Genomic DNA, 27,615 nt, shown 5'->3' on the forward strand with positions numbered 1-27,615 from the left:
GTCTTGAAATATCTCTTCTCACATCTCACAAGTATTCCTTTTAATGGATTCAGCCACAACAACAAGTGCATTAAGGCTTTATGTCAAGAACACCAGGATTTAAGTCCTTTTCCTGACTTGAGGAGGAAAGAACAGTCTCAGACCAGCAGAAAAACAAGCCAGGACTTTGATGTGAAGCAGACACAGCACCAGGTTTCAGCACTAATGAGGGAGGAGGGCCAGAGCTCTATTTTTCTCCTTTAGATCATCCCATTAGGGAAACCTAATGACTCCTAGGAAGGAACATAGCCTATTGTGTTGTGTATGGTGCAGACAGGGACAGGAACTGTTTCGTGGCAAACAATCATGACACATGCATCACTTTCTGGAACTGGAACGAAAAGACTGACTCCCTATTTTAAGGCCAGCAATGCTGTCAACAGGGGAAAATCCCTTGAGTGAAACATTTCAGCAGTATTCCACGTAATGCCACCAAAAGTGAACAGTAGGAGGGACACTGGTGCAGAGGCCTAAACAATGGATAATTCCTTTTCCGAGTTCCCATGACCCAGGTGTCAACTCCTGCTTCATTGCTTCATCTCTCCCAAAAGAGCCTCTTGTGGGATGGGTTATCTCTTACTCATTTTGCCTACCACGGTATCCCGAGTTTCTCTGAACAGGGTTCAGTGCACAAAACAGTGCAAGTTTGCAAATTGAAGGCTCAATTTAGTTTTGGAAATGCAAAACAGTAACTCCTGCAGGAAAGGATTGTATTTTAACAGCATAATTTATTGTTGGAATCTTTGTTATAAATGTTTAAAGTAAGGACCTCATGCATGGATGTGTGTGTGTGTTTGTGTGTTCGTTCTCTCCATGCTTCCCTGCTGACAAGCCCGTCTGTGGCTTCCCACAGTCCCTGGCCTCATAGGGGTGGAATGAGAGGAAAAACTCCTGAGCCTCTTAGAATGAATGTCCTGCTTCCCACAAAGTGGAGGCTACACACCACGTGGGCTTCAGGGTTTCCTGTCCCTCATCGGCCTCCAGACTGGTCCGGGCCTTGGTCCAATCTTGTAAGACCTAAAGCTGACCCACTAGCCCAGCATGGCAGGGAGAGACCCGACGCCAACCTACTCTCTGTCCCCAGGCCCTCCTGCATAAAAAGAGCTTAGCTTGTAGATGATTCAATGGGGAAAATGAATATGATAGAATTTTTGGTTGGTGGCAAAATAATCAGGAAGGACGGCAAAGAAATAAATTGATGTCAGAAATGAAACCGACGATAAGCACATGTTCCGTAAGTTACTATTTCCACAGAAATGGAGAGAGGAAGGGCATTGGATAGGGGGCCCTACAATTCAGCTTTTTCCAGGGCTACTGGGAAGTGGCCCCAGTGAAGGACGAGACAAGCACCACGTTCCTCCTTTTTCTGGTCATTCCTCTCCTGTGGGATTACCAGGAAACATCATCCAATTAACCAGACTTTTGAGTGACTCATGTGGGCTTGTTTGGACTAAAGTCCCCCTGTCTCGGTGGGCAACAGTTTTCATTACAGGACAGGGAAGCTAACCCAGAACAAGCATACAGAATTTATAAAGATGTCCTGCTTTAGAAAGGAGGCGACAAGGAGGTAGGATGCTCAAATCCATCCGGATTGCCCTACCTCGTGACCTGCACGCGGCCCATCCACAAGCACGCTAGCATCTACGAGGGACGGCAGCATGCTGAAGGGTGTGCCCCAGAATCCCTGTCCCCGCCACCACCCCCAGCTGCCCTGGGCAGCAGATGCACACAGCGTGTCAGCCACAACACGGGATTCGAGGCACAGATTCAGCTGTGCCCTTCCATGATTTCTCTCAGGGTGAGGGCAGGGAGAACAGGACTCAATGAGACAGCACGCGGTCAGTGAGCTGTCGGGCTGCTGCTACATAAGGGGTGTCCACAGCGAGTAAGCGCAGTCCTGGGAATCAGCAGAAACGCTGGGAGAGGTTCGCCGCGGGGTGCCTCAGCTCCTGCTGGGACACTCAGGAGCTGATCTCTGAGGCAGGTGGGCAAGAGGGAGAGGTTGGACCACAAGACTGACCCCAGGGTTCAGGATCCTAGGCCTGGCTCTAGCAATAGCCAGCTGGGCAAACAAGGGCAGACCCCTTGAGCGCTCTCGGCTCAAATTCCGTCCTTGCAAATTAAAGGGTACAGACTGCATGATAGAGATGACAGTTCCTCCTTATGCTAAGAGTCCATGATGAGAACGATGATTTCTGGAAGATTCTAGATTCCTGTAGTTAGAGAATCTGGAATATAAATAGAAAAGACCTTTAACTGGCTCCATTGCATATCTTATGATCCCCTAAGCTCTGTATTTTTATAAATTAACCAAGGGGGTGGCGGGACATCTCCAAACCAAGTACATTTTCCCAGTTATTTAGCCTTCTTCAAAAAGAATTCCAAGCAATAGAATAATTCACAGTTTTCTACTAATTATCTCCATTTTTTTTTCCTGCCTCAAGGAAGGGGTTGAGCAAAATTCTCCCAGATGCTACGGGTATCTCGTGTTCTATGCTGCAAATAATCACCCACACATATGTATGGGTATGTACCTCAAATAAACCAAAGGTCAAAAATCAAATTTATACATCCAAATATTTTCCAGTGTCCACTTTGGGAGGCTCTACATTTATTAGAATTAGTCCCACTATTTGTTCAAATACTTTCAGAAATCATCTTCTGCAACTACCTTCAAGAGAAATTCCAAGAAGCACACATGAAAAATCTGTTTCGTTACTACACCTCAGTTCAACCCCAAACACTAACACCAGAAGGAGTAGGCTTTGAAAACTCTTAAATACAGGACAATCCTAATGACTCCGTCAGGACAGAAAGCCAACTACAGATAATGAAGAGCAACATACTAAATATTCTGGCTCACTGTGACTTCTGAGTGAGACAAATTCAGAGTATGTTAAATATGTTCAATTAGATGTCATGGCAGGTACTTTCCACACTGACTGACTTTGTCTGGAAGACTACACAGGTGGCACTGAGGTAATACTTACGACCACGTCACATCAATCCTCTAGTTCCACAGCAGCGACACGGCTCTGGGGCAGCGGTCCGCGGAAGGGAAGCAAAACTCCTCTATCACTGCATGAAATGACAGAGGCCAAGGAGGGGGAAGCATGGATTGACGCTGGTTGAATGGAAATATCTACACAAAGGTACCACTCTTTTTAATTCCCATATGGTTCACATACTACCAAATACTTCTGTCGTTCATACTGGGCATGTTACTTTTCTCAGTTTCCTAATGGGATTTTTTTTTTCTTAACTTGGATGACTGCCAGGTCACAGTTACCTTACAAATTAGGGCATTTCTGGCAACGCTCAGGCAATTCTATCATCTTCGAGGGGGCACATACATAGTGAAAGCAAACAGAATTGGCTGTTTAAGGCTGGAAAGCATATCAACAAAGGCTCCCTCAATCTACCCCTATTCTTTCCAGTGAATATTTATGCCACATGTGTTACAATGTGGTTATTACCAAGGAAACCTTACTACATTTCACACAAGCATTTCTCAAGAAGCCATTTCTCAGACCGCTGGGGGGCTCAGTCGGTTAAGCGTCTGACTCTTAGCTCAGCTCAGGTCTTGATCTCAAAGTTGTGAGTTCAAGCCTCACAAAGGGCTCTACAGTGGGCATGGAGCCTACTTGAAAAAAAAAAAAGTCTTTTCTCTGTAAACCCCTAAAGCATGTTAATGGTTCCTATGGCATGTCTCCGACACTGTGTTCACATATTAGGATTATGTCTGTGCACACACACTTTCTTTATTTAAATAAGTCAGAAACAGGGACAATATTTATCTTCTAAGAAAATCCTCTAGCTACTTGATACAATGCCTTGAAAGGGGAAAGCATTCACTTAATGCTTTCTAAATGAACAAAATCAAGGCCACAAGCTAGATGCCAAAATGGAGCAGCTTGAAGAGATCAGAAATATTGACATCAGTACCCTGGAAACTTTTCTGTTTAAAGCCAACAAACCCAAATACAACAGGCACATGTTATTCTGCTGGTGGCCAACGAGAGCAAGACATCACCAGGCATCTTCTTACAAAACCTACTATGAGAAATCTGTGACTTCCCCAGTCATGCGTATCCCTGAGAAGGACTTGATAAGCCTTTCTTTACAAATCAAATGACATTTTTCTCTTAGTTTTTCTATGATGAAAGTTTCCCCTTTTAAGAGGCAAAAACAAGTAGCTGCGAAGTCACGTGATGTCAGTAAGCCGAACACAGAATGTAGGATCAGAAGCAATATGGTACTTTTTTTTCTTTAAGTAGGCTCCACACCCAGCGTGAAGCCCAGGGTGGGGCTTGAACTCATGACCCTGAAGTCAAGACCTGAGCTGAGCTGAAACTGAGCCACCCAGCTACCCCCACACACTATTATTCTAAGCGAGCACCCGGTGGTGGCCCTTCCAAGTCTACTGGTAGAAATAGTGGGTATAGCCACGCCTGTGTTTCTAACAGCAGGCACTATCTTCACTCTCACAAAAGATAATCAGCTTTTAAATTGAAAGGTGGAGAACCATGTGAGGTAAACCCTATAAAAACAGCACACTCTTTGGAGACTTCCCTCCCTCCAGGACGTGCACAGGAACCTGGAGCGAAGAAAGTGCCATTTACCTGAGAGAGAGAGGTTTGTGCAGCTCTACTTTAAAGCTCACCACCCTGTACCCTACCTACTGGTTTGATAATGGTCTCTTCTTGCTGGATAGCAGTCTCTGAAGCAGGCTGACCGGTCTTCACTGTAGCAGACCTGAGGCCCAGCGCCAAGTTCAGTGGGCACATGCTGAAACAAATACTGGGTAAATCAGCGTACCCCCTTCCCATAAATAACACGTGGCATGGTAACTGACCACAGTGGCCTGACAGAACCGGTCATTTCTTCCAAGACCATCTCAACCATCACCTGCCTAAAATCATTCATTGCTAGTCTTAAGCGTGGGTCTGATAATTCTTAGGTTAAAATGGGTTTAGAATTCTACCAAACGCTGATAAAATGCCTATTATATGATAACCACTCCACTAACTCTGATTAGTACAAATAATTCTTCAGGAGGACATCATTATCCCAAATTTACAGAGGAGGGAACTGAGCCTCTAAACAAATGGATCAAGGCGACAGATCCAGTGGCAGAACTGGGATTAAACTTTGGTTTATTTGGCTCCATAAACTTTCCATCATGCTTGGCTACTATCCTTGACTGTCAAAATAATGAGATAAGAATGAACGGAAGTGAAATGAGGAGTGTACAAAATGGGCCAGCAGAGTGATAAGAATCAGATTTGGTTCTTTTGTCCCAACAGAAGATTTAAAAAAAAAAAAAAAAGGCACATGCTCTCCTTTCAAAATGTACATATGACCTCTGATCAAGCTGTTCTGTGTGAGAGAAAAAAGTAGATTTTTAAAAATATTTTATTTATTTATTTGACAGAGAGAAAGAGATCACAAGTAGGCAGAGAGGCAGGCAGAGGGGGAGGGAGAGGAGGAAGCAGGCTCCCCGCTGAGCAGAGAGCCTGATGCGGGGCTTGATCCCAGGACCCTGAGATTATGACCTGAGCTGAAGGCAGAGGCTTAACTCACCGAGCCACCCAGGCCCCCCATAGAGTAGATTATTAATACAATTTAAGACTCAGCAAAACATCTTGGGAACTGTTCAGGGAAAAAGTGATTAGTTAGGAATCTGGCCATTAAAAAGTGTGATTTTAAAAAGTTCCTCGCATAATCTGACACACAGTCATCCAATCAGTGTTTTTACATGAAACATGGTGTGTCAACTCTACTTCAGTTAAAAAAAAGTCCTTCACAATTATCCTTCTAGTCCAACACACAAGATATACCTCCCAATATTTGACCACTCATCCAAAATTAAGGGCTGAAATTTCAGAGTCCCTAACCATTATAACAAAGGAGAAAACAGGCCAGAGAAATTAGACAACCTGCTCAAGGTCACTTAAAAACCTTGAGTCAGACCATTAAATTACACTTTTACATATATTATCTGAAGATACTTTTACACTAAGGTTATACTTTTTTAACTTCTGACTTTATAGCTGAAGCTGTTCTTCGAGGCACTTCTTTTTTTGGCAACTACTTGGCTAGAATATTTGCAGAATTTCCTGGAAATACTCCATTTCAGAGGAGACGCAGAGAAAGAATATCTCCAAAAAAATCTGTATGAAAAAGCTGAGGAGTAAGTTTTCCTGTGGTTGAAGTGAGCTCTAGCGCCAGACCCATAAGGGATAATTAGGGAGGCCTGGCTCTTTTAAATGCCAAATACAGGCAGAGAAGACTTATTGGCGTCTTGTAAAGAGGCCAATTTGCCTTTCCCTAGGTGACACGCCACAAAACTATATATGTAAATATGATAGCAGAGACATCGTTAAAAGGACCTTTCTTGAAACTGAAAACTTAAATAAGAGGGTATGGTGTGGACGCCATTTTGAATATCAGTGTTAAGGCTTGTCCAATTAGTCACCAAAAAGCCTGAGCGCTGCCATATTTCCCTACGGCCGCTGAGCAAGAAGGCTGTGACCAGCCACACAAAGCGAAAGTTTTTAGCCAGACTCCTTGACTAGAGAAGAAAATGCAAGCTCGCCCCCTTGAGACAAGAGAAAGAAAACACCGTGTTCTATTAGAAGTAACAAATACAGAGAGAATTCAAGGAGATTTTAACCGGAAATAGTTCAACACTGCCCTTTCCACAACCCTGAAGAAACAAATACTAATACTGTTGTAAAAATAATTAAGAAGGGAAATTCAGTTAATGTGATGTTTTGCTGCGCAGTTATTAAAAAAGGAAGAACGGTTTGGGTTTGCATTGCTTTCTTGACTGGGGACTGTGTGTTAAATGAAGAGTAGACTTTCCCAGTAACCTAATCCTCAACATATGGGATTTTATAGTTGTGCTTGGGCCTATTTGTGCGGGAGTGTTTGGCGGCTAGGACCACAGGCATCCTGACAAGATATACGGGCCTGCTGAATTAACTGTTCCAAATGGCTAATAAGCTTATGTGATGAGCATTTGGAAAAGTAATTATTACAGAGATACTGCAATGAATAGACACCCCAGGGAAGCAAGTTCCTTCCTAATGAACCTGGCTACATACTGATGGGTAAAATATCCTAAAAGACATGGGATAGGCTGGTCTGCAGCCCTCGGGCAGGGGAGCAGTAGTCAGAATTCTTTCCTGATCACCGTGCATATTCTCAAAAAGAATGGTCCCAGAAGGCTTTTTATTCCGCATTTAAGTATCCAATGTCATCTCTATACCTAGTCAAATCATTCTTCAGGAAATAAAAGGCAGGTCTGGAAAATCTTAGTAATTTCTGCACCAAAACAGTATCTTGGTGATATTCAGCTGCAGCTAACAGACTGTGATAAGAACATGAGACTTATTTTAAAGTGAATCACTTATGTCCTAAAACGGCCAGAGGAATTTTTCCAACCACCACTGAAAACACAGTAGTATAATGTAGCGGCCTTAGAGTCACCGTATGGGTGAGCACCTTTCTGGGGTAGAATGCAAAAACTCATCCAGGTGAACCAGATTCCTAAAAACTAGAACCTCCCTGTTTGACTTTTCTAGAAACCACAGTATAGGAGAAACACTATTAAAACAGAAGTTAAGGGGCACCTTGGTGGCTCAGTGGGTTAAAGCCTCTGCCTTTGGCTCAGGTCATGATCCCAGGGTTGTGGGATTGAGCCCCGCATTGGGCTATCTGCTCAGTGGGGAGCCTGCTTCCTCCTCTCTCTCTCTCTCTCTCTGCCTCTCTGCCTACTTGTGATCTCTGCCTGTCAAATAAATAAAAAAATCTTAAAAAAAAAAAAAAAGAAGTTAAGTCCTAATCTAGCTTAAAGAGTTGATTAGTTGTGAAGTACGTCCAGTCACTTAACCATCCTGAAACCACCTTCTCCTATAAGGTAAAAATGCTGAGACCGCAGAGACTTTAAGGTCCATTCAAATTCTAAAGGTCCCAGAGGTACAACAAGCTCCACGTCTCCCTCAAATTAGTGTCTGAGTTCCTGATGCTCTTATAACAGTAACTGAGAAACAAACCGTGTCTGATTTAGGAGCCACCGTATGCCACTGGTTACATAAATAAACAGAGACTGAAGTTAGGGAACTGATTAATAATAACAGTGGTAGGCCCTGTTCTAAGGAGCTTGATAGATATTAACTCACTGAGGGGTAGAAAATGGCAGGCAACAAAAGGTAATCTGAGAACCTTCAAACCCGTAATGTAAGAGGGGATAAGGTTGAATATTAAACTGTGACCAGTATTAAAATGTTGGCATTCTTAGTAACAAAGCGCAACCATTAAGATGCTGATAAAATGACTAATGGGAACAGGTATGTGTGAGTGAATGCCTTGGCCTCCTGAACTGTGAATAATCTTCAACCCAGTGAAGAAGTTATCTCTTTGGACCACCTATCGTCTACTGAGAAACCTGCAGCATCTAACACATACTTGTGTTTCTCAGAGAATATAGGCAAGCATTCATCTTCATACGGATTCCTTTATGAATCATGATTTTAAGCATTACTGACTTTTCAAGTAAGGGTTTGTGTACAGCCAGATGGTCAAGCAGGTAAAGGAATGCAAAATTCCTTAAACACTTGATAGAGCCAGACTCCGTGGAGGGCTGTATGCGCTTCGACCCTTAGGTGCTTGAGAGAAGGTGACAGAACAGGGAGAGTCCTCTAAGAACTCAGATCGGATTCCTCATTTACATTTACTAGAAAACTGCCATAAATGCACCATGGTTCCACAGGTTTTCAAGACAATAACATGAGATACACAACTTCTTTCTGTTTTAAAACTGGAAGAGGATGATTCAGTGAAGCAGTAATTCAATGAAGCAATGACTGGCCTGTTCCCAAGGTCAACACACAGGCTGGGCATGTGTCAGAAAGATAGGATTAAATAATATTAAACTAATGCCACTCCACCCTCCACTACAGTCTCAAGCTCACCCTTTCAGGGTGAAAAGTAACCCTTTTTAGACAGCAAACACACAGTCCAGGGAGGTTAAGGCCAGAAGATAAAGAGAGGTAGGGAAGCCAGGCTCTGGAGAGACAAAGTCAAAAAGCTAATTCAGGAGAGACCCAGAAGCGAACTCTCTGCCTTCCAATGTATAGTCTAACACCGACCGTTTCCACCACAAAACAGAACAATGTGGAAAACAAAACAAGTGTACTTGCTCTGTCCTTCATCTGTTGGCACACAAGCATTCTCTAGGCTAGGGGCTCACTGGCTAACGGTTTTGTGTAGCCCATGAAAAATCCCAAGAGCGGGCTTTACATTTTTAAATGAGTGACAAAAAAAACTGTTCAAAAAGGAGTATTTCATGACCCGCATATTATGCGAAGTTCCAAGTTTAGGGTCTATCGACCAAGTTTCACTGCAGCCCAGTCACACTCATGTTTACATGTAGCCTGTGGCTACGTCCACAGAGTCGAGCTAGCTAGTCGTGACATAGTCTGTCCCACAGAGCCTTAACATACTCTGTCCTTCACCAAAAGTCTGTGGATGTCTTGAAAACCTACACAGTGAATATAGCATACGAAGAGTTCAATGGGAAAGAAAAAAGAGAAACTGAGACCCGGGGAACATCAAAGTGTGTGCTCATGCTTTATCTTTCCAGTTCACAGCAGATGGGGCCAGTGCCCCAGAGCAACAGGAGGGAGAGGTCAGTGTTCAGATGTCCCATCCATCCAACGACACTGCGAGCACAAACATCGCCACTTCCTAGACCTGAAGACGCACAAATGTAGATTTTCTCCAACAAGCGAAGCGGAGGCAGACACAATGCGGAAGGCACCGGTACTTCCCAGCAACAGACAGGTCACAGACATGCAGGAACCTCCTCAGAAGGCCTGCTCACAGAGCCTGGGGCAGTCGGCAGGGTCGCGCCCTGCTGTGCCGGCCTCCTGGCTCCCATTCTGGTTGGGTCTGACCTTGGGCCCGTTATGGCGCGCTCTCTCACCTGGGACATGAGACGCTGACTGACCAGAGGCGCATTCTCTCTCTCAACTCCTCTAAAACCAGAGGGAAAATGAAAAGAGGAAAGAGAACAAGGAAAGGAGGAACTTAAAAAAAAAAAAAGAAGTAATGTTCTGTTTTCTTATAATGGACAAGATAAAATTAGGATAGAGGTAACCCTCCTGGGAAAGCAAAGCGGCTATGGCCAAGCAGCAGGCTCTCTTCAGTGCAAGACGAAGAAACAGGCACTTGAATTCAAGGATGTGAGTTTGTTCCTTCCCTTTTTTAGGGGCTTCTGGAAACAAAGACACACATGTACCCATGCAGGGTATGTTCGCCTTTCTTTCCCCAGGGACAAGAGCAACATTTGTCTAAATGCTGCCTGCGCTACTAGTAGCCGCCCAGGCATTAGTCACGAACATTATCTGTAATGAGGAGCGGCTACAACAGTCCGCACCTCCCTTACCACTGGACTCCAATAAAATGAAGCCTGTTTATCACAGTTCATACACTTGAAATAGCTTGGTAGGGTACGGTTCCGTTTACCTACCAGGGTAACTTTAAGAAAAAGTACCAAGTAACCCTCTGAAGAGCAAGATCAGGGCCCTGTCAAGTCTAGACAAAGAAGACTGATTTTCTGAGGGGAAATACGATTTATTTAGTCTTAAAACTTGATTTTCAGCTTCCAAAGGGTTATTATTTTTTTTATTAACCAGAAAGGACTTTAAAGCTTAGAGCACTGTTTCTCTCAACAAGTTTGTTTGTTCCCTTGTTTTAAGTTAACAGCTTTTAAACAAAAAGAATCTCAAGAACCCAAAGAAAAAACATTTTTAAAAACTTACTGAATATTAAATACAGAATTACCAGTGACCGTCTATGGCCATACCACCCTCAACGCGCCCGATCTCGTCTGATCTCAAAAGCTAAGCTGGGTCTGGTTAGTACTTGGATGGAAGAATTACCAGTGACCCAGCAAATCCTCTACTGGGTATACAAAAACATACATCCACACAAACTTGTACACAAAGGTTCCCAGCAGTATTACTCAAAACAGCCCAAGAGTAGAAACAAGAAGATCAAACGTGGCCAGTCCACAGAATGGAGTATTACTTGGCAATGAGAAGAAACAGAATATTAATCAGTGTTACAACACGGTTTGACCTTGAAAGAGTAAGCTAAGTCAGAGAAACCGCTTGTGAAAGACCATGTAGTTATATATAATCCCAGTAACTATATGATCCCATGTGACTTTCCAGAAGGGGCAGATGCTAGAGGCAGAAGGGAGATGAGGGACACCCGGGAGCCGGACAGTGGGGAGGGATGGGCTGTTAAAGCATAGGAGGTTTCCTTCTGGGATGATGACAGTGTTCTGAAATCAGATAGGGGTGACCACTGCTCTGAAATCTACTGAAAACAACTAAACCAGGCACTTGATACGGGTAGGTCTTACAGGTGTGAATTATAATTCAGTAAAGCTGCTCGAAAAAAAGTAGTGTAACTTTTTTGGTCACTAAAAATGATATGTTACACATTTTAGACAGTCATGAATGCTAAATTAAAATCTCATTTTTTCCTATCAGTTTCTATATAAAGAAAGAACAGTCAGGTTTAAGGGGTTCCTAGATCCCTTTCTGTGACACGTTAAACACAATGACAAACCCAAGTCTCGTGCTCCCAGGAAATATCTTTCCCATTCCAGTCTCCAAGGGACCCAGGCAGAAGGGCTCGTTCCAAACCTGCACTGGGCGGTGCCTGTGTGTGTGAAAGCTGAACAGAGCCACAAAGATACATCACCACGTGATGGGAAAAGAGGCAAGGGGGGAAATACTCTCGTTAAAAAAAAAAAGTTCCCCAATCAAACCAAAAAACAAAACAAAACAAAACAAAACCAAACCAAGGCCATACATCAGACCCATCAGACCAGGCTAAACACATTTTGTGCTCCTGTAGACTTAACTGCCACTTACCGCCTGGGTCGCGAGGCCTTGCTTCACGTCAGGCGCAGCAGCTGCGGCTCCTACGACCACCTCTGCAGAGGCCAAGCTCGCCCTGGCATTACTCAGACAATCCACTTCATCTGCAGCTTTCAAGTCTGGCATTTCTGAAGAGAACAAGGGGGTTACAAAGTGCGTCTGAAAAACCAGGGCCCGTGTTTTAGTATTTACACAACACATCCAGGCTTCACGTGTTCTGTTTGCTTTTGCTTTTGTGCAAAATGGGAAAAGTATTCATTCGCAGCTGGTGTCATTTCGGGCCCTGCGCTGAGCTGTTCCTTCATCACGAGGTCCACATGGTTTTCCCCTCGCCTCTGCACGGGTTTGTAGCTAAGCAGACGTGCAAGCCAATGTCTGCTGAACTTCCATTTTCACTACTGACTCTTCCTGACAAATCCGTGAGTGTGGTGCTGACTGTGTATGGGAGAGTAAGTTCACAAGCTTTGAGGAAACAGATCAATAGCTGAGACTAGGTGGTCCATCTTGATTATCACCCAAGAAGCCAGAGATGTTTATATTTGCACAGGACACAGGAAAGATGTGTCTTGAATGAGATAAAACCTTTTTAGAGGAGTCTGACTTTCTTTAAAAACATACTGCGCACACTCGTTTAACCATCACTGCAACGGACTGGAATATTCTACTAAATAATATATTTTCTGTATTTTATTTTATTTTTTTTTTTTATAAAGATTTTTATTTATTTATTTATTTGACACAGAGAGAGAGAGATCACAAGTAGGCTGAGAGGCAGGCAGAGAGAGAGGGGGAAGCAGGCTCCCGCTGAGCAGAGAGCCCGATGCGGAGCTCAATCCCAGGACCCTGAGATCATGACCTGAGCCGAAGGCAGTGGCTTAATCCACTGAGCCACCCAGGCGCCCCTATTTTCTGTATTTTAATTTTTATTTCTTCCCTAACCAAAACATAATCACAAAGAATTTTCTTTTCTTTTCTTCTTTTTTTTTAAATGATTTTTAAGTAATCTCTACACTCAACATGGGGCTTGAACTTACAACCCCCAGATCAAAAGTCATACACTCCATCAACTGAGCTAGCCAGGCACCCCGAGGAATTCCTTTTCTTAACAAAATGTTTTTATATGTTTTCTTTAGAATTATGCTCATTAGACCAAACAGTAGTGGGTTTTGTTACCTGACCACCATATGGTCAAGCAAATACAGGAAGAAAGTGGTAACCTGATGTCTGAGACAAACTGAGCCTTTGACTTTTTTCTTTTTTTTAAAGGGGGCTGAGACTGGACGTTTAAAATTCACCTCGATAATACAAATTAAAAAAGAACTATCATGTCAATTTCGTGTGGAAATTTTTCTCTGGCCGATTTCAATCTCGTCATGCCACTACTCTGGCAGAAAAAAAATGTTCCATACACCAAAGGGCAGAGAAGTTTCTTTCACCAAAGAAGAGAGTTTATTCTACAGCACACTGTGACATGCCCAAAGGTCTCCTTTGGGTTAGAAAGCTACAGTCCTACAGATGAGCATTCATAAATTCCCTTATTTATAATTACACAATCTTACTAGCAATTTAAACAAGCTTCCTTGCCCAAAGAACAAAAACCTTTGTTACATTTCATAAAATGTAAATAAAGTTAAAAAACAAACAAACAAAAAAAAACCTAAGCAAGACCCTTAGAATTACTCACTGATCAAAACATTTCTAAATAAGACTAATTTTTTGGGTTGTTGATGACTTCTATTTTATTTATTTGGGGAAGTGATTTTTGGCACACCCTTATTATCCTGTACCCAGCAAGTGAAAATATGTATCTCAGCAGGCAGCAACCAATCACGACCATGAATAGTGGTTACTGAAACACGAGGGGCACCAGCCCCCTTTGCAGCCTGGCCTGGCTGAGTCCCAGAGGACTAACTTCCCAAACCATGGTGATGGATGGTCAGGATGAGTGAAGGGCTGCATCCCCTCCTCATAACGGGCAGTTCTGTGTTTTCTCATGTTAATTTCTATCTGGCAGCATCTACAAACAGAAGCCAGTGCCACGCGGCTCCTTCCAAGTCAGCAGTTACCCGACATCTCTTCACTCATAAAACACTGTGGTTTAATCCATGAATGGAAGGTAAACTTCCCAGAAATTACCCTTTGGCTGAGATCAGACTCAGGTGCTTTTTCTATAGGGCAATGTGACCTGGGACTTTCCCCAATTCTGCCTTTTTTTTTTTTTTTCTTCTGAAGAAAGCCCCTATTTCTTGGTCACTGGCTACTTCTCTCTGTAACATAAGACCATGAGCACTGAACACATATGGCTCTTCTTGGTAGCAGAACCAGTAACTCGCCCACACATCAATCAAGCCTAAACCCAGAGATACTGAGGAAATTTCATACAACTCATCTTCCTTCCTAAAAACCTTAAAAATCTTAAAAATCACTTCATAGCATCTATACCCTAACTACAAACTACCAAAAATCAAAGTCTGAAATTCCCCCCAGTTTCTACCTTTTCTCTCTGGGTATTAGAATTTGCACTTGCTCGGGTTAAGTTTGGACTACTGAGCCAGAAAGACAAATAATTCCAGCCCATGTGGCCAAAGACACAGCACCCAAATGAACACAGCCAGGCATCAGCTTACAGCCACTCCCATTCTTCTGAAATGTCAACCTGCCAGGGCCCCCAAAATAGACTTGTTGTTGTATCTTATTTTAAAAATTAGAGACCTTTTCATTTAAATCCTGAGATAGCAGCCAACAAATTTCTAGTACTAACAATCCAAAACACGAATACAACTAAAAACGCCAAGTCACCAAAAATACTGTAATACCTAAAGCTTAAATTCCTCAACAGGAATAAAAATATCTTAATTGGTTAAAAACCCTTTATCGGGAGCGGGGGTGGGGGGAGGACCACAAGTTGCTCTTTTTCCTAAGCAACTTCTTTTCTGGTTCTGTTGGTCATTTCTCTACATGCTCCACCCCCACACTTTAAACACATACTACACTTAAGGAGATTTTCAAACATGACAAGAGCAGCAAAAACAAACCAACAATAAGAACAATTCAGGCTACTTCTTACCTACACAGGCTGGGGGTGAGCATGGAGACCGGTCCTCTGTCTACACCTGGCAACAGGTGGCGGCATCAAAGTACGAATGGAACAGACCTTTAACGATTCAGGGGTCAACGCCACCTTGGACTCCAGCTTCAGCTTCAACCCTCAAGAACAAGTTTTATTCACGTAGTTTATTTCCCCCAAGCCACAGCGGTTTCTCTTTGCTCTCTCTGGACATGGTTACCCACAGATGGAACAGGCTGCTGTGTGAGCAATCTGCTCCCAGCAGCTGCTTCACCGAGATAAGCAGACACAACGTGCGCGCTGTGACAGCGGCTCAGCAGGCTTGGGCGGACATCCTGCGTCCCATCCCCTGCCCTGCACACAGTCCTGGATTCCCAGACTGCTGCCCAAAAGCATCAAGCAATGGAACGGGAAGTCAGCTCCGCGGGCAGGAAAAGGAGGGCGTTCTCTCCTTCCCCTCCCCCGTCCCACCCCCGCCCTCACCAATGACCTAATACCACCATTTTGGATGTAGGGTCATTCACGTAGAACGACTCTTACAGCTGTTTCATGAAACCAGCCTGACTCTAAATTTGCTCAGAATACAGACTAGGATGACAGGGAAGGAAAGCGTTCTGGGCTTGTAAGTAAAACGTACTTTTTCAACACTGCTTTTCACAGTTCTAGAAAAAAGGACTAAGCCATGTGAATAAAGACATCTGCAAAATTCTTTTATCGTTGTAAAGCACCTGCGATGGAGACCAATTTTCTCGGTTTGCAAAATTGCGACTCCTCCGGTATGGCAGAGTGTTTACGGGCTTCATCAGTCAGGCCTGGAGTCTACAATACAGGAAGCAAAATCTGTCCAACCCTGAGAACGTCCCTCTTCTGACGGTGGTGACTATTAACTTGGCAATTTACCCAATGAATGAAAAGACGCTTCTCAACCACAAAGAGGCCTCCTTTCTATACCAGCATATCTCTGAGGCTCTTAAGAGAGTCTGTCCCTCAAACTGCTACTTCTGTATTCTGCTTTGCTTACCTGTTGCGGGCCCAGACCCTTCAGCGGCCAGAACCATCTTCTCCAGCTTCTTCCTTTCAGCCAAACCCCCTGCAAAGCTGCCAGGGGCTTCCTCGCAGATACTGCCCATGTGTGGGGTCCGCCCAGGCAGGAAAGAGCTCCCTTGGCCTGCAGAAGCACTCTCTGGATGCTCAGTCACTGGGCCTGACTCTGAAGGGCTGGATGGTGACATGTGACCAGTCCCCCGCCCAGTGATCAGGACTCCCGAGGACTTGACTTGGTCCAGGACGGCCTCCACTATGCGACTCGCAGCCTCCTCAATGGAGTCTGCTCCTTCGGGCAGAGACACGGCACAGGGTAGAGGGGGAGTGCCCCCTGCCCTGCCTGGGGCCGGCTCACCACCTTTTGAAAGTCCGGTGTCGGTGGGGAGCTCTCTGGCAGGTGGCTGCTGGAGGACGTGGCGCGTGTCAGCATCCACCTGTGCCCCGCTGCCATCGGCCACGCCACCGCTGCGGTCTGCCTCCTTCCAACCCACAGGCACCATCTCGGGAGCGGCGGCGCCCTGCAGGTCCATCACACCTTCGTCTGCTGAGGCTCCTGGCAAATCCAGGACCACAGTCTTCTCCTGGCTCAAGGCTTCTGAAATCGGGAGGTCTTGGGCGGTGTGTGATACAGCCTCTCTTCTGGTCCCGACAGTATCTTCTGTGGCATTAACCACAGCAACATCCAACCCCACATTTCCGCTCACCTCACCAGCACGGCTTTTACCTTGGGATTCAGGGTTCTGCACGCCAATATCCAGAGCAGAAGACCGACTGCAAGCAAGAGCCCCAGCTCCCTCTGGTGATACACCTGGCAATGCAGCCGAGCCGCTCTGCTCTGCACCCGAGGCTTCCTGGTGTGGGTCTGCAGCCAGACTTGCTCCCCGTGGCACCAGGCTCTGTGCAGCCCCACCTTCAGTCAGCAGTGAGACTGGCGGGGCCACTTCCTGGTTACACTCAGTTTCTGCGCTCAGGCAGGCCAAGGCTGCGCCCCGGGGACTGCCGCCCTCAAGTGCTCTGTCCTCGGCGCAGACAGCCAAACTCAGCTCTCCGGAGAACCCCAGTGCCTCCTGTCTGGGAGGTGGTGTTCTCTGCTCTTCCTGAAACGCTCCTGAGGAACAAGTGTCTTCCTTAACAGAGGCACAAGTCACTGATTTATCCCCACTATCTTGTCCTTGAGCTTCAGAGCTTTCCGGAACCACCAGAGTCTTTCCTACCTCAGTCAGAACGGAATCGGAGGCCACGGTGGCCTTACCCACATGCAGCAGAGAAGCGTCAGTGCCCCCCTCGAGATCCAGAAGTTCGGGGGCTGCTGAAAGGTGGGGAGCCCCATGTTCCCCACTAAGTCCCATGGGGCTGGTATTCCCCATTCTGGGCCGACGATGGAGAGCAGTGGAGGGTACGGGCAGGCCTACGGCACCGTCTTCTGAGCGCTGCTTATGAGGACCGCTCGAATCTCCGCCTGGGCCATCTCCACCATCTGTAGCCGTATGGAGTTCAGAAGTTGCTGTTCCCTTTTCTTTCTGGGAGGGGACAAGAGAAAGTGCGTCATCTTTGGTTACTGATTCACTGCCTGGCCTGCTTGCCAGAGAAGTCTTGTCTGATGTCACGGCCTGGTCTGGCATCAGTTCTTTCCTGGCGCTGGGGACAAGCACCTGTGGCTGCACCTCAAGCATATTTGTTAAAGCTTTTCCGAGATTCCAATCTTTTCTCTGGCCCTTTTTATCCGAAACTTCAAGAGGACAAAATTCCGCCTGTTCCTGGGTGCCTCTTAGAGGGTCAGGAGTGGCTGTGTGAGCCTGGGGACCTTCACAGCAGAGGGCCGGGGGGAGATGCTGTGTGGAGGGCAGTCCTGGGGTGGTGCCCTCGGGCTGGGTACCTATGCCACCACAGTGTTCCACAGCCAGGACGCCCCCAGCAGTCACTGTGCTCTGCCCACGGGCAGGGGTGGCACACGGAGTGTCCCCTCCAGGTGTAGAACAGAGGGGTGATTGGCTGATCTGGCTCTGAATGGGAGATGAATCAGTTTCCGATTTCTCATTCGGCGCGTCTTTTCGTGGCCCCGGGAATGTCAGATCGGAGGGGGACGCTGCCTCACTTGTGCCTGCCAAGGGAGCAGAAGGACCGAGCCCATCTGAAGTCGTGTCTTCTGCAGCAGCTGGAGCTACCGGGGAGCTCTGACCCGCGGGAGCCCCAGCATTCCCTACACAACTTCTGGAAGCTTCTGTCTCTGCAGAATTCACAGGGGAGGCTTCTCCCTTCCTAGAAGCAAGTAAAGACTCAGCAGGTTCGTTAGCACCCGGGGAGCCACTGGCAGAGACGCAGTTGGGAGCAGCGGCTTTATCTGCAGGCTGCCTTGTGACTTTTACGTCAGAGGCTCCGGCTGTGCTGATAGGAGAGTCCTCAAACTTTTCCTTTGTACCTTCCCTTACTTCAAGCACATCCTTCTGGATGGCGGCGCTGACGTTCGGGAGACCACGTTCTGTCTCCCCCGCAGTCCCTGCGACGCTGACTGCCAGTTCGCCTCCAGAGAAATGCGGAGTGGGAGCGGAGCCCGGTTGCATGGCCTTGTCTCCCTGCTGGAGGTGGTCTCCAGTGCTTAGAGACTCCTGGTCTGTGACTGGTGCAGAAGACTTTGTTCCAGTTTCTCCATTTCTGACTTGACCGGATGGAAAGTCTCCTGTGGCCTCTCCTCCACTAGCAGGTATGCTCAGAAGGCGGCTGCTGGGATCAGACGCCGCTCCGCAGTCCGCAGTAAGTGAGGGCTCCACCTCGTCCCCTGCTCCTCCCACACCTTCGGTTTCCTTCTTACAGGAACAGTCTGTATTCTCTTCCGCTGCCACACTTGACAAACTGGAGGAACTTTCAGTCTCCCCCACAGGGCTCCTGTGGCCACACGGACGAGGCTCAGGGTCTTCAGGTAGAGACAAGCGTGGCTGGCTGTCCCCGGGATCCGACGTGCAGCAAAGAAACCGGCCATCTGGATCTCGGGCACTGGGCAGACTTGAAGGATCCTGGGCCGTCACCATTAAGCGCATAGGACTGTCCATCTGCTTAACATTTGTTTTCTAGGAGGAAAGGGAAGATAGTTATAAAAGCTGCTCACGGGAAAAGATGTCACTGACACCTAGAAACAGAACTCCTGCTGGAGAGAACTCGCTGCCGCTCCAGCCCTCCTAAGATCACATGAAAAGCTGATCTCAAGAAATACAAATGGATTTTTGCTAGTCCCCGATACCACTTTCTTCTCTTGTAGGTACATATCCACTGGAGTGGTAAGACAGTCAAGAATATACAACATGGGGGTGCCTGGGTGGCTCAGTGGGTTAAAGCCTCTGCCTTCGGTTTAGGTCATGATCCCAGGGTCCTGGGATCGAGCCCCATATCGGGCTCTCTGCTCAGCAGGGAGCCTGCTTCCTCCTCTGACTGCCTCTCTGCCTACTTGTAATCTGTCTTCAAATAAATAAATAAAATCTTTAAAAAAAAGAAATGAGAAGGGTTAGAAAAATTTTGGAAAAAAAAAGAATATACAACATGGCTTGTCCTAAATTATGAACTTATTTTAGAAAGGTGACCCTCAAAAACCTTATTTTATACGGGCACACTGACTATCTTTAGCTGAAGAAGATATTTTTAAAGGGTCTTGAGAGGGGTAGAGGTATGCTTCCATCCCCCCTCATGTACATGAATAAAAGGGAGTCCTACTCAGTATGGTAAAGTCTTGTCATTTGCAAATTGTCATTTGAAGCTCCTGAGCCTGAAATTCGTACTGAGAATTTACATGGTGTCCTTTATTCCCCCAGACAGGCTCTGTTCAATCTAGCTTACCACTTTCAATTACGGGTTCATGATTTCAAGAACAGTGGCACAGCAGATTTGTTTTTGATAAAGGCAGTTCCTCTGTTGCCTAGTACTGAATATGAAATAGGAACATACCAAGCCAGTATGATTCCCAATTATTCTTAGTACTGTGGCTTGAGGAAACTGCATGTCATGTCAAAACTGCTTTTTGCAACTTCACAGTATTTTAAAAAACAAACAGATATTACCAACTATATGGGAGTGGCTGAAAAAAACCACGGTTTGTCAACCTGAGGCCAAGGCCATGCTATTAACTATGAAGACCATGGTAAAGGCTGAAATACAGACTGATGATACACTGGAAAAAAAAAAACCAGGTAAAACCTAGGGTTAAAATCTAAGGTCATAAGTATGCAAAATTTACATGTACATATAGCAGGGCTAAGGAAAAATGGGGAAAAAAATATACCTCATCTTTACAGTGGGTTTGCCTTTCTATCAAGATCAGAAATTCTTACACTACTCCTATTTGTTCAACAAATAAAAATGACTTTTAAAACATCTGTTTGTTCTTCCCCTTCCTCCGACCTACTGCAATACTCTCATGCGTATCTACCAAGCAGTGTTCTTGCTCAATTACGGTTCTCCAACATCCGACTAGTCCCGCCCACCTACCGGCTCTACCGTGGAAGTTTACACATACAAGTATACAATGTGCTATGCTCAACTAAAGTCTCCCTACTAAGAGAGAACAAGAAAAATGGACTTTCGCGAAAAGCTTCTGTGCTACGCTCCAAAGAGTGTCCCAGTTTAGCTTGCTCCCAGTCCTGTGACAGCGTAACCGTCTCCTAAGATCAGGAAAGCAGGTCATTCCATTTAGTAAAGGGCAAACATTACAGAGATTCAGGGAAACGAGTGTTGTTTTAGAAGCTCCTAACACACGCGTCCTGTCAGAGTTTTAACTTCTCATAGTTTCCTGTCGAATGTTCCCATATCGTGCAGGAACTCCGGCACCCACAAGGTGGACTACCATTCACCTAGGAAGAAGAGCTCCAAGGGAAAATCAGGCTTCTCGGCAAGCTGTTCAGAGGAAAAGAAAAGGACACCTGTCCTGGCACCAACATGACTGGGAAAGGGAAAGGCAGGCACATCACACACGCCTGCTGTGAAGTATCTTGGCCTGCTGGCCGCAAAAATAATGCCTGCTCCCAAAGATGCCTCTGGTACCGCGCTGACCTGAGAGGACCTTAAATCAAATTATTGTCAAGCTTTTTCCAAATCTAATCAGCTCTGAAATAAACTGGGTGGAAAAATTATCTAAACTTAGCCTTTCAGATGTTATGGCCAAGAGACATGTACCCATATGACGTTTATATCATCCATAATAAATGCTACCAGGGAGTCTGTAATGTTTTTACGTCTGGCAACAACTTTATCTTGAAGGCTTGAGTGGATTATAAAATCTTTATTTTTTTAGTGATCTTTTTACCATACAACTATCAATTTAAATATAGTAACATTATCATCACTCATCGAAATAGTTGTGAAAAGGCCTTACTTTTAAGTAAATGTGGTCCTTGTTCTTTAGCAACAATCTCAGAAACTGTTTTGCTCATTTAGCTTTATAAAGCTAAACTGACAAATTAATAAACAGACAAATTTCCTTTTATGCCAGGAAAACGGAGTTCTAGTTGTTGTGTATTTCTGTATCTGCAGTGTGTATGTTTATCTTTCACTAGTTCAAAAGCCTGGCCAAAAAAAGAAAAGAAAAGGAAAATTCCCAGTCCCCTGTTGCTGTTTTGTATGTTTAAGCAGTAATAGCTAATGCTGCTAAAACTGCTTTAGGTTTCACAATCTCTGAGGAAAGCATTTCTGTGTTCTAATTCTAGGAAGGTTCAGTGGGGGAAAGTGTGAGGGCACCAAAGCCTGAAAATGGACATTTTCTTCCTTACCATTAGCTGCTGTTGGATGTTCATAAGTTTAAAAATATGTCCAGTGCAACTGTCTCCAGGAAATGGGACTTCATGACGGGTTTCGGACTCAGAGGTTAAGGTATAGACGTCCAACTCTCGATGATGCCTCACAGAGCAGTTTCCATATGGGATTTCGTAGGATAAACTGCTCCAGGAGTCTGGTTCCCCAGCATTCTCCCTGTAAGCAAGCAGCTCTGGTTAGACCACCTGTGCTCTGCCCCTCACCCGGGGCCCCGCTCCTCCTCTCGGCCTTCCCTCACCGCCCCAGGGCCGTGCAGCAGAGAGCTGGTTTCTACAGCTCCCCAGAGAGCCAGGCCTGTAACTCACTGCACTGCACCACCCGCCTCCTAAGAGGTCACAGATGGATTAAATGAAAACTGCAGGATTCCTCCCTAAGAACGTTCTTTTGATTAAGATAAAGAGAGGTCTGGGACTTTAGAATAGTCAAAATTATGCAAAGAAAATAATTAACATTATGCTAACACCCAACTAATGAGGAGATGTAAGGAGGATGGTCTTAGCCTGGTTTTCAATAGAAGGAAGGCTTATATTAAGCATTTCTCTTACACTGGGTTGCACCATATGCTGACTGCAGTTGATTCTACTGGGAAGGGCAGAAGAAATCACTATAACCCATGAAAGGGCACTCCAACTTTCATGAACAGCTCTCAAAGTCAACCATATAGACAAAGACAACGAAGCCATATCATACTATACTTGTCAATACAATTAGGAAGAAGCACTTGGTTCTAAGAACTTCAAGTTAAAATTTTTTTTAATCTAAAAAAGCAAATGACCTTGCTCAACTCTCATCATCAGCAGCATACCTCATCTACAAATAAAGCCGACAAAGGCACAGGTATGTAAAGAAAAATCTCTGGGACAGGCCCCAACACATGAAATCTCTTTATGAACTAACAGATTGGCCAAGTACTCCAGAGATTCTGGAAGAAGGAGGAAGGTGATGTTTGAGATTACATTTCAAAATGGAATAAGTAAACAGAAGCAAGCCTGAAGAAATAACAGACATACCACACACTGTCAAGCAGGAGAAGAAAACCCTCTTGGCAGTGTTTCATTTATTAAACCATAGTTGTCTGGCAGTAACAATCCACCAGATAGTAACTGGAGTTTGAAACTAACTATATGCTTTATTATGAAACCCAGAACTGAAGAATCGTGCACTGGCTGAAGGTCACGATGAAGGCTGCTCCAAAAGAAAACTACTGGAACATCCACTCTCAAGAGGACACCCCAGAGGTTGCTTCAGAGGACCCTAGCATACACTATGCTCAGTTTTTTTATGTACTTAACCAAGTTGCTCTACTTGGAGTAAAGTGACCTCAAGTAGAAAAGTACAGTTGACTCAAGCAACTCGGGTTGGCACTGCACGGGTCCATTTACACACAGATATTTTTTCCCTGAAAAATACACTACAGTTCTGTAAATTTATCTTCTCTTGTGACTTTCTTAACGAACATCTTTTCTCTGGCTTACTGGATTGTAAAGATACAGTATATAATACACATAACACACAAAATTTGTGTTAATTGGCTGTTTATGTTATTGGTAAGGCTTTCAATCAATAGCATGCTATTAAGTTTTGGGGAATCAAAAGTTATACTCAGTTATTTGTCAGCGCAGGGGGTTAGTGCCCTTAACCTTCTCATTGTTCAAGGGTCACTTCTACTTGTAAGATAGTCACTTAAAAATTCAACTGAATGACTCAGCTAAGAAGCCAATCAGCCACACCAAATGAGGGGGGACGCGACTTCTCTGTAATTTCAGCTTTGAAGCTTGGGCTGACACTGCCGCTAATTCCAGGTCATCAATCAACTGACAGACACAACTAGCATACCTGAGTGCTCCGATTACCACACACGGCCATACTCTAATAACAAAAGGCCTTTGAGAACACAACTTGGTGTACACACCACTCCACTGTGAACCAAATATAATGAGAGAGGACTGTCTGCCAAAGCAGGGGCAATTAAAAAGTGACACAATCCGTTCCCAGCAAGATGGGAGTTCTCTACCAACCTCGCCACTACTACTTCTCAAACTGTTTCCTTTTTACTACCTAAACCTTGAGAAATTCGCACCTGTAACCACAAACTATTTACCTTCTACAGCTCCCATGCTCTCCTTCCAGAGGAATGTGCTGTTGTTGCCACAATTAACCCCGAGTGCTAACCCTCCCATCTCCCAGTTCCTTGTCCCTGTGAATTCTGTTGCTTCTCAGTCTGTCTAGATAGAAACGACTGGTCCACGCAATTATTCTCTTACTGATTTCATGAATATCTCGTGCAACGGACACTCTTCCAAACCCATTTTTCCTGAAGGTCTGGGTAAACCCCACCACCCAGCAAGTAGCCAGGGGTCAGGCAGTATTCCAGGTGCTGGTGACAAACCAAAATTCTCAGCCTGTTGGGAATTTATGTACATAGCAAGGGAGACAAGAGCAGTCAGACTGAATAAAACATCCGCCATTTCTGAGAGAGCAAGTGCTATGCAGAAAAATAAAGCCGGGATGAGATGAAGGTTGCCATTTTATTTTTAATTTAACTTTATTTCATTTAAATTCAATTAATTAACATATACTGTGTTATTAGTTCAGTAGAGTTCAGTGTTTCATTAGTTCTATTTCACACCCAGTGCTCATCACATCACCTGCCCTCTCAATGTCCATCACCCAACCCAGTTACCCATCCCCCCATCCCCCTCCCTCCAGCAACCCTCAGTTTGTTTCTTCTACAAACTTCCAGTTTGTAGAGTCTCTTCCAGTTTGTCTCCCTCTCTGATTTTGTTTATTTTTCCTGCCCTTTCCCTATGAGCCTCTGTTCTGTTTCTTCAATTCCACGAGTGAGATCACATCATCATCTTTCTCTGACTGACTTATTTAGCATAATACCCTCTAGTTCCATCCATGTCATTTTCTCTCTTTTTTTGATGGCTGAGTAGTATTCTACTGTATATATGCACGTTTTCTTTACCCAGTCATCTGTCAATGGACATTTGGGCTCTTTCCATAGTTTGGCTATCGTGGACACTGCTGCTATAAACACTGGGGTGCAGGTGCCCCTTCGGATCCCTACATTTGTACTTATGGGTAAATACCTAGTAGTGCGATTGCTGGGTCGTAGGGTAGCTCTATTTTCAACATTTTGAGGAAGCGCCACACTGTTTTCCAGAGTGGTTGCACCAGCTTGCATTCCCACCGACAGTGTAGGAGGGTTCCCCTTTCTCCGCAGCCTCGCCAGCATCTGTCATTTCCTGACTTGTTAATTTTAGCCCCTCTGACTGGTGTAAGGTGGTATCTCACTGTGGTTTGATTTGTATTTCCCTGATGCCGAGTGATGTTTTTCATGTGTCTGCTGGCCATTTGTATGTCTTCTCTGGAGAAATGTCTGTTCATGTCTTCTGCTCATTTCTTGACTGGGTCATTGGCTTTTTGGGTGTTGGGTCTGATTAAATTCTTTATAGATTTTGGATACTAGCCCTTAATCTGATGAGACATTTGCCAATATCTCCTCCCATTCTGTAGGGTTTTTTTTTTTTTTTTTTTTTTTTTTTTTTTTTGGTTTTGCCGACTGTTTCCTTTGCTGTGCGAAAGCTTTTTATCTTGGTGAAGTCCTAACAGTTCATTTTTGCTTTTGTTTCCCTGAGGATTGCAATTTTAAATATGGAAGGGCTCATGGAGGTGACTTTTTTTTTAAGATTTATCTATTTATTTATCTGAGATAGAGAGAAAGAGAGAGACAGAGGGAGAATGAATGGGAGGGTAAAGGGAAAGGGGAGAGAATTCCAAGCAGACTGCACTGAGCACAGAGCCTGATATGGGGCCCAATCCCATGATCGTGAGCCTGACCAAAACCAAGAGTCAGATGCTTAACTGACCAAGCCACCCAGGTGCCCCCTGTGGTGGCATTTTAAGCCAGTATGTTTTGTGCTCTGTGTTTAGCACTGTATAAGACTTGTCCTGTGTCCAGTAATAAAATGTAGCTAAGTTCTGGGCATAAAAATGCTTACTGAAACTTTAGGTATAATAGTATTAAAAAGTGGACAGCACCAGGTCAGTAACTAGAGGGCTGTTTGGTAAAAATGAAGAACAGATCTCTGGACTATTACACAGCCATTAAAAATAATGGAAGTAATAGTCCAGTAATGCTAAAATCTACAACGTTCAGGGAAATAAGCAAAATAAAAAGGGTAAAAATTTAGGTAAGTCTAGATGGTAAAATGCACAAAAAATAGTATTATAGTTGTTGGACTGTAGGTTTTCTTCCCCAAGACTTTCATTAACGTTTTTAACAAACTTTTTAGAGTCTCCTATTGAGCTAGGACTCGCTGCTCCAGAATGCTTTCACTTGTGTGTTAGTGAAACTTTCTAAAGTCTCCTCAAAGGCCCAATCTTAGCTCTACTTCATTCTCAGGTGACCGTTCTGCCCTTCTCAGTGAGAAGCTTGAGGCTACCTGACGTGTGAGCTCAATCTTGATCCACTAATAAATCTGCCTCTGCCCACCACCTCTTGTGTCAAAGACGCCTCTTCTCAGCAGTGGGTTTGCTCGGTTCCCCCCCGGCCTCCTGCCATCCCAGACTGGGCAATCCTCCCCTGGATGCCTGCAGTGTTCCACGCACTCCTGGACTAGCTCCGCACACCCCGCCCCCTTAAAACAGCAGCGGGAGACAGAGCAGTGGTGGCAGCAGAGGGGATGACTACTGCCCCGCGAGCCTGCCGGAAGCGGCGGCAGGAATCTGTGCTCCACCCTGCAGACCAGATCTCACAGAGTCTGGCCCCCAGGAGGCACCTGACAACATGGAGACACTTTCTGGTGGTCACAACCCAGGGGAGGCGGGCAGAGGAGTTTCTACAATGCATAGGACAGCTCCCTGCCACAAGGAATTGTCAGGCCCCAACTGTTAATACTGCTGAGGTTGAGAAACACTGCTCTCACCCACTGACCCACCCTCCTCCCCTCCCTTCCGTCTCCTTACTGGTCATCCAAAAGCTTCAAGATTCTGCAATTGGGTCCTTCTCACTCCACTGCTACTAAAACTAAAACCTCTTTGTCACGTATGTCCATGGACAAGAAACGCCAAATCCAGCAGCCTTTCCTTGTCCCCATCAGCCTTGAGTTTTACAGAATTTTTTTTTTTTTAAGATTTTATTTATTTATTTGACAGACAGAGATCACAAGTAGACAGAGAGGCAGGCAGAGAGAGAGAGAGGAGGAAGCAGGCTCTCTGTGGAGCAGACAGCCCGATGCGGGGCTCGATCCCAGGACCCTGGGACCATGACCTGAGCCGAAGGCAGAGGCTTTAACCCAGTGAGCCACCCAGGTGCCCCGAGTTTTACAGAATTTTAAAATAGTGACCTGATTTCTGTGATGAAATCTATTCTCACTGGACATTGATAAAGAACCACATAGTAGGGGCGCCTGGGTGGCTCAGTGGGTTAAGCCTCTGCCTTTGGCTCAGGTCATGATTTCAGAGTCCTGGGATCGAGCCCCGAGTCGGGCTCTCTGCTCGGTGGGGAGTCTGCTTCCGCCCGCCCTCATTTTCTGCCTGCCTCTCTGCCTACTTGTGATCTCTGTCAAATAAACAAATAAAATCTTTAAAAATAAATAGGTAGGTAGATTGATAAAACGGACCACACAGTTTTCTCTGGCTCTCTCTCCTTCACAGACCTTAGATGTGGAGGCATGTCAACTGTATACACTCTCCTACTCTCAT

The 27,615-nt window shown here is 45.1% G+C and overlaps 1 protein-coding gene across 16 annotated transcripts in view; it reads right to left on the minus strand.

The window, feature by feature from the left end:
* AKAP13 (A-kinase anchoring protein 13) overlaps window positions 1-27,615 on the minus strand; it is a 322,839-nt gene that overhangs the window by 135,156 nt on the left and 160,068 nt on the right. For all 16 annotated transcript variants that reach the window (XM_045067346.1, XM_045067354.1, XM_045067353.1 and 13 more), the window contains 3 exons: window positions 21,861-22,059; window positions 16,088-19,175; window positions 11,994-12,127 (listed from right to left, as the gene is read on the minus strand). In XM_045067346.1, the coding sequence (XP_044923281.1) occupies window positions 11,994-12,127; window positions 16,088-19,175; window positions 21,861-22,059 (3,421 nt within the window). The remainder of the gene's footprint in view (window positions 1-11,993; window positions 12,128-16,087; window positions 19,176-21,860; window positions 22,060-27,615) is intronic.

Source organism: Mustela putorius, unplaced genomic scaffold, assembly GCF_011764305.1.
Source record: "Mustela putorius furo isolate JIRA1106 unplaced genomic scaffold, ASM1176430v1.1 tig00003875_pilon_pilon_pilon, whole genome shotgun sequence".
NCBI classification, from domain to species: domain Eukaryota; kingdom Metazoa; phylum Chordata; class Mammalia; order Carnivora; family Mustelidae; genus Mustela; species Mustela putorius.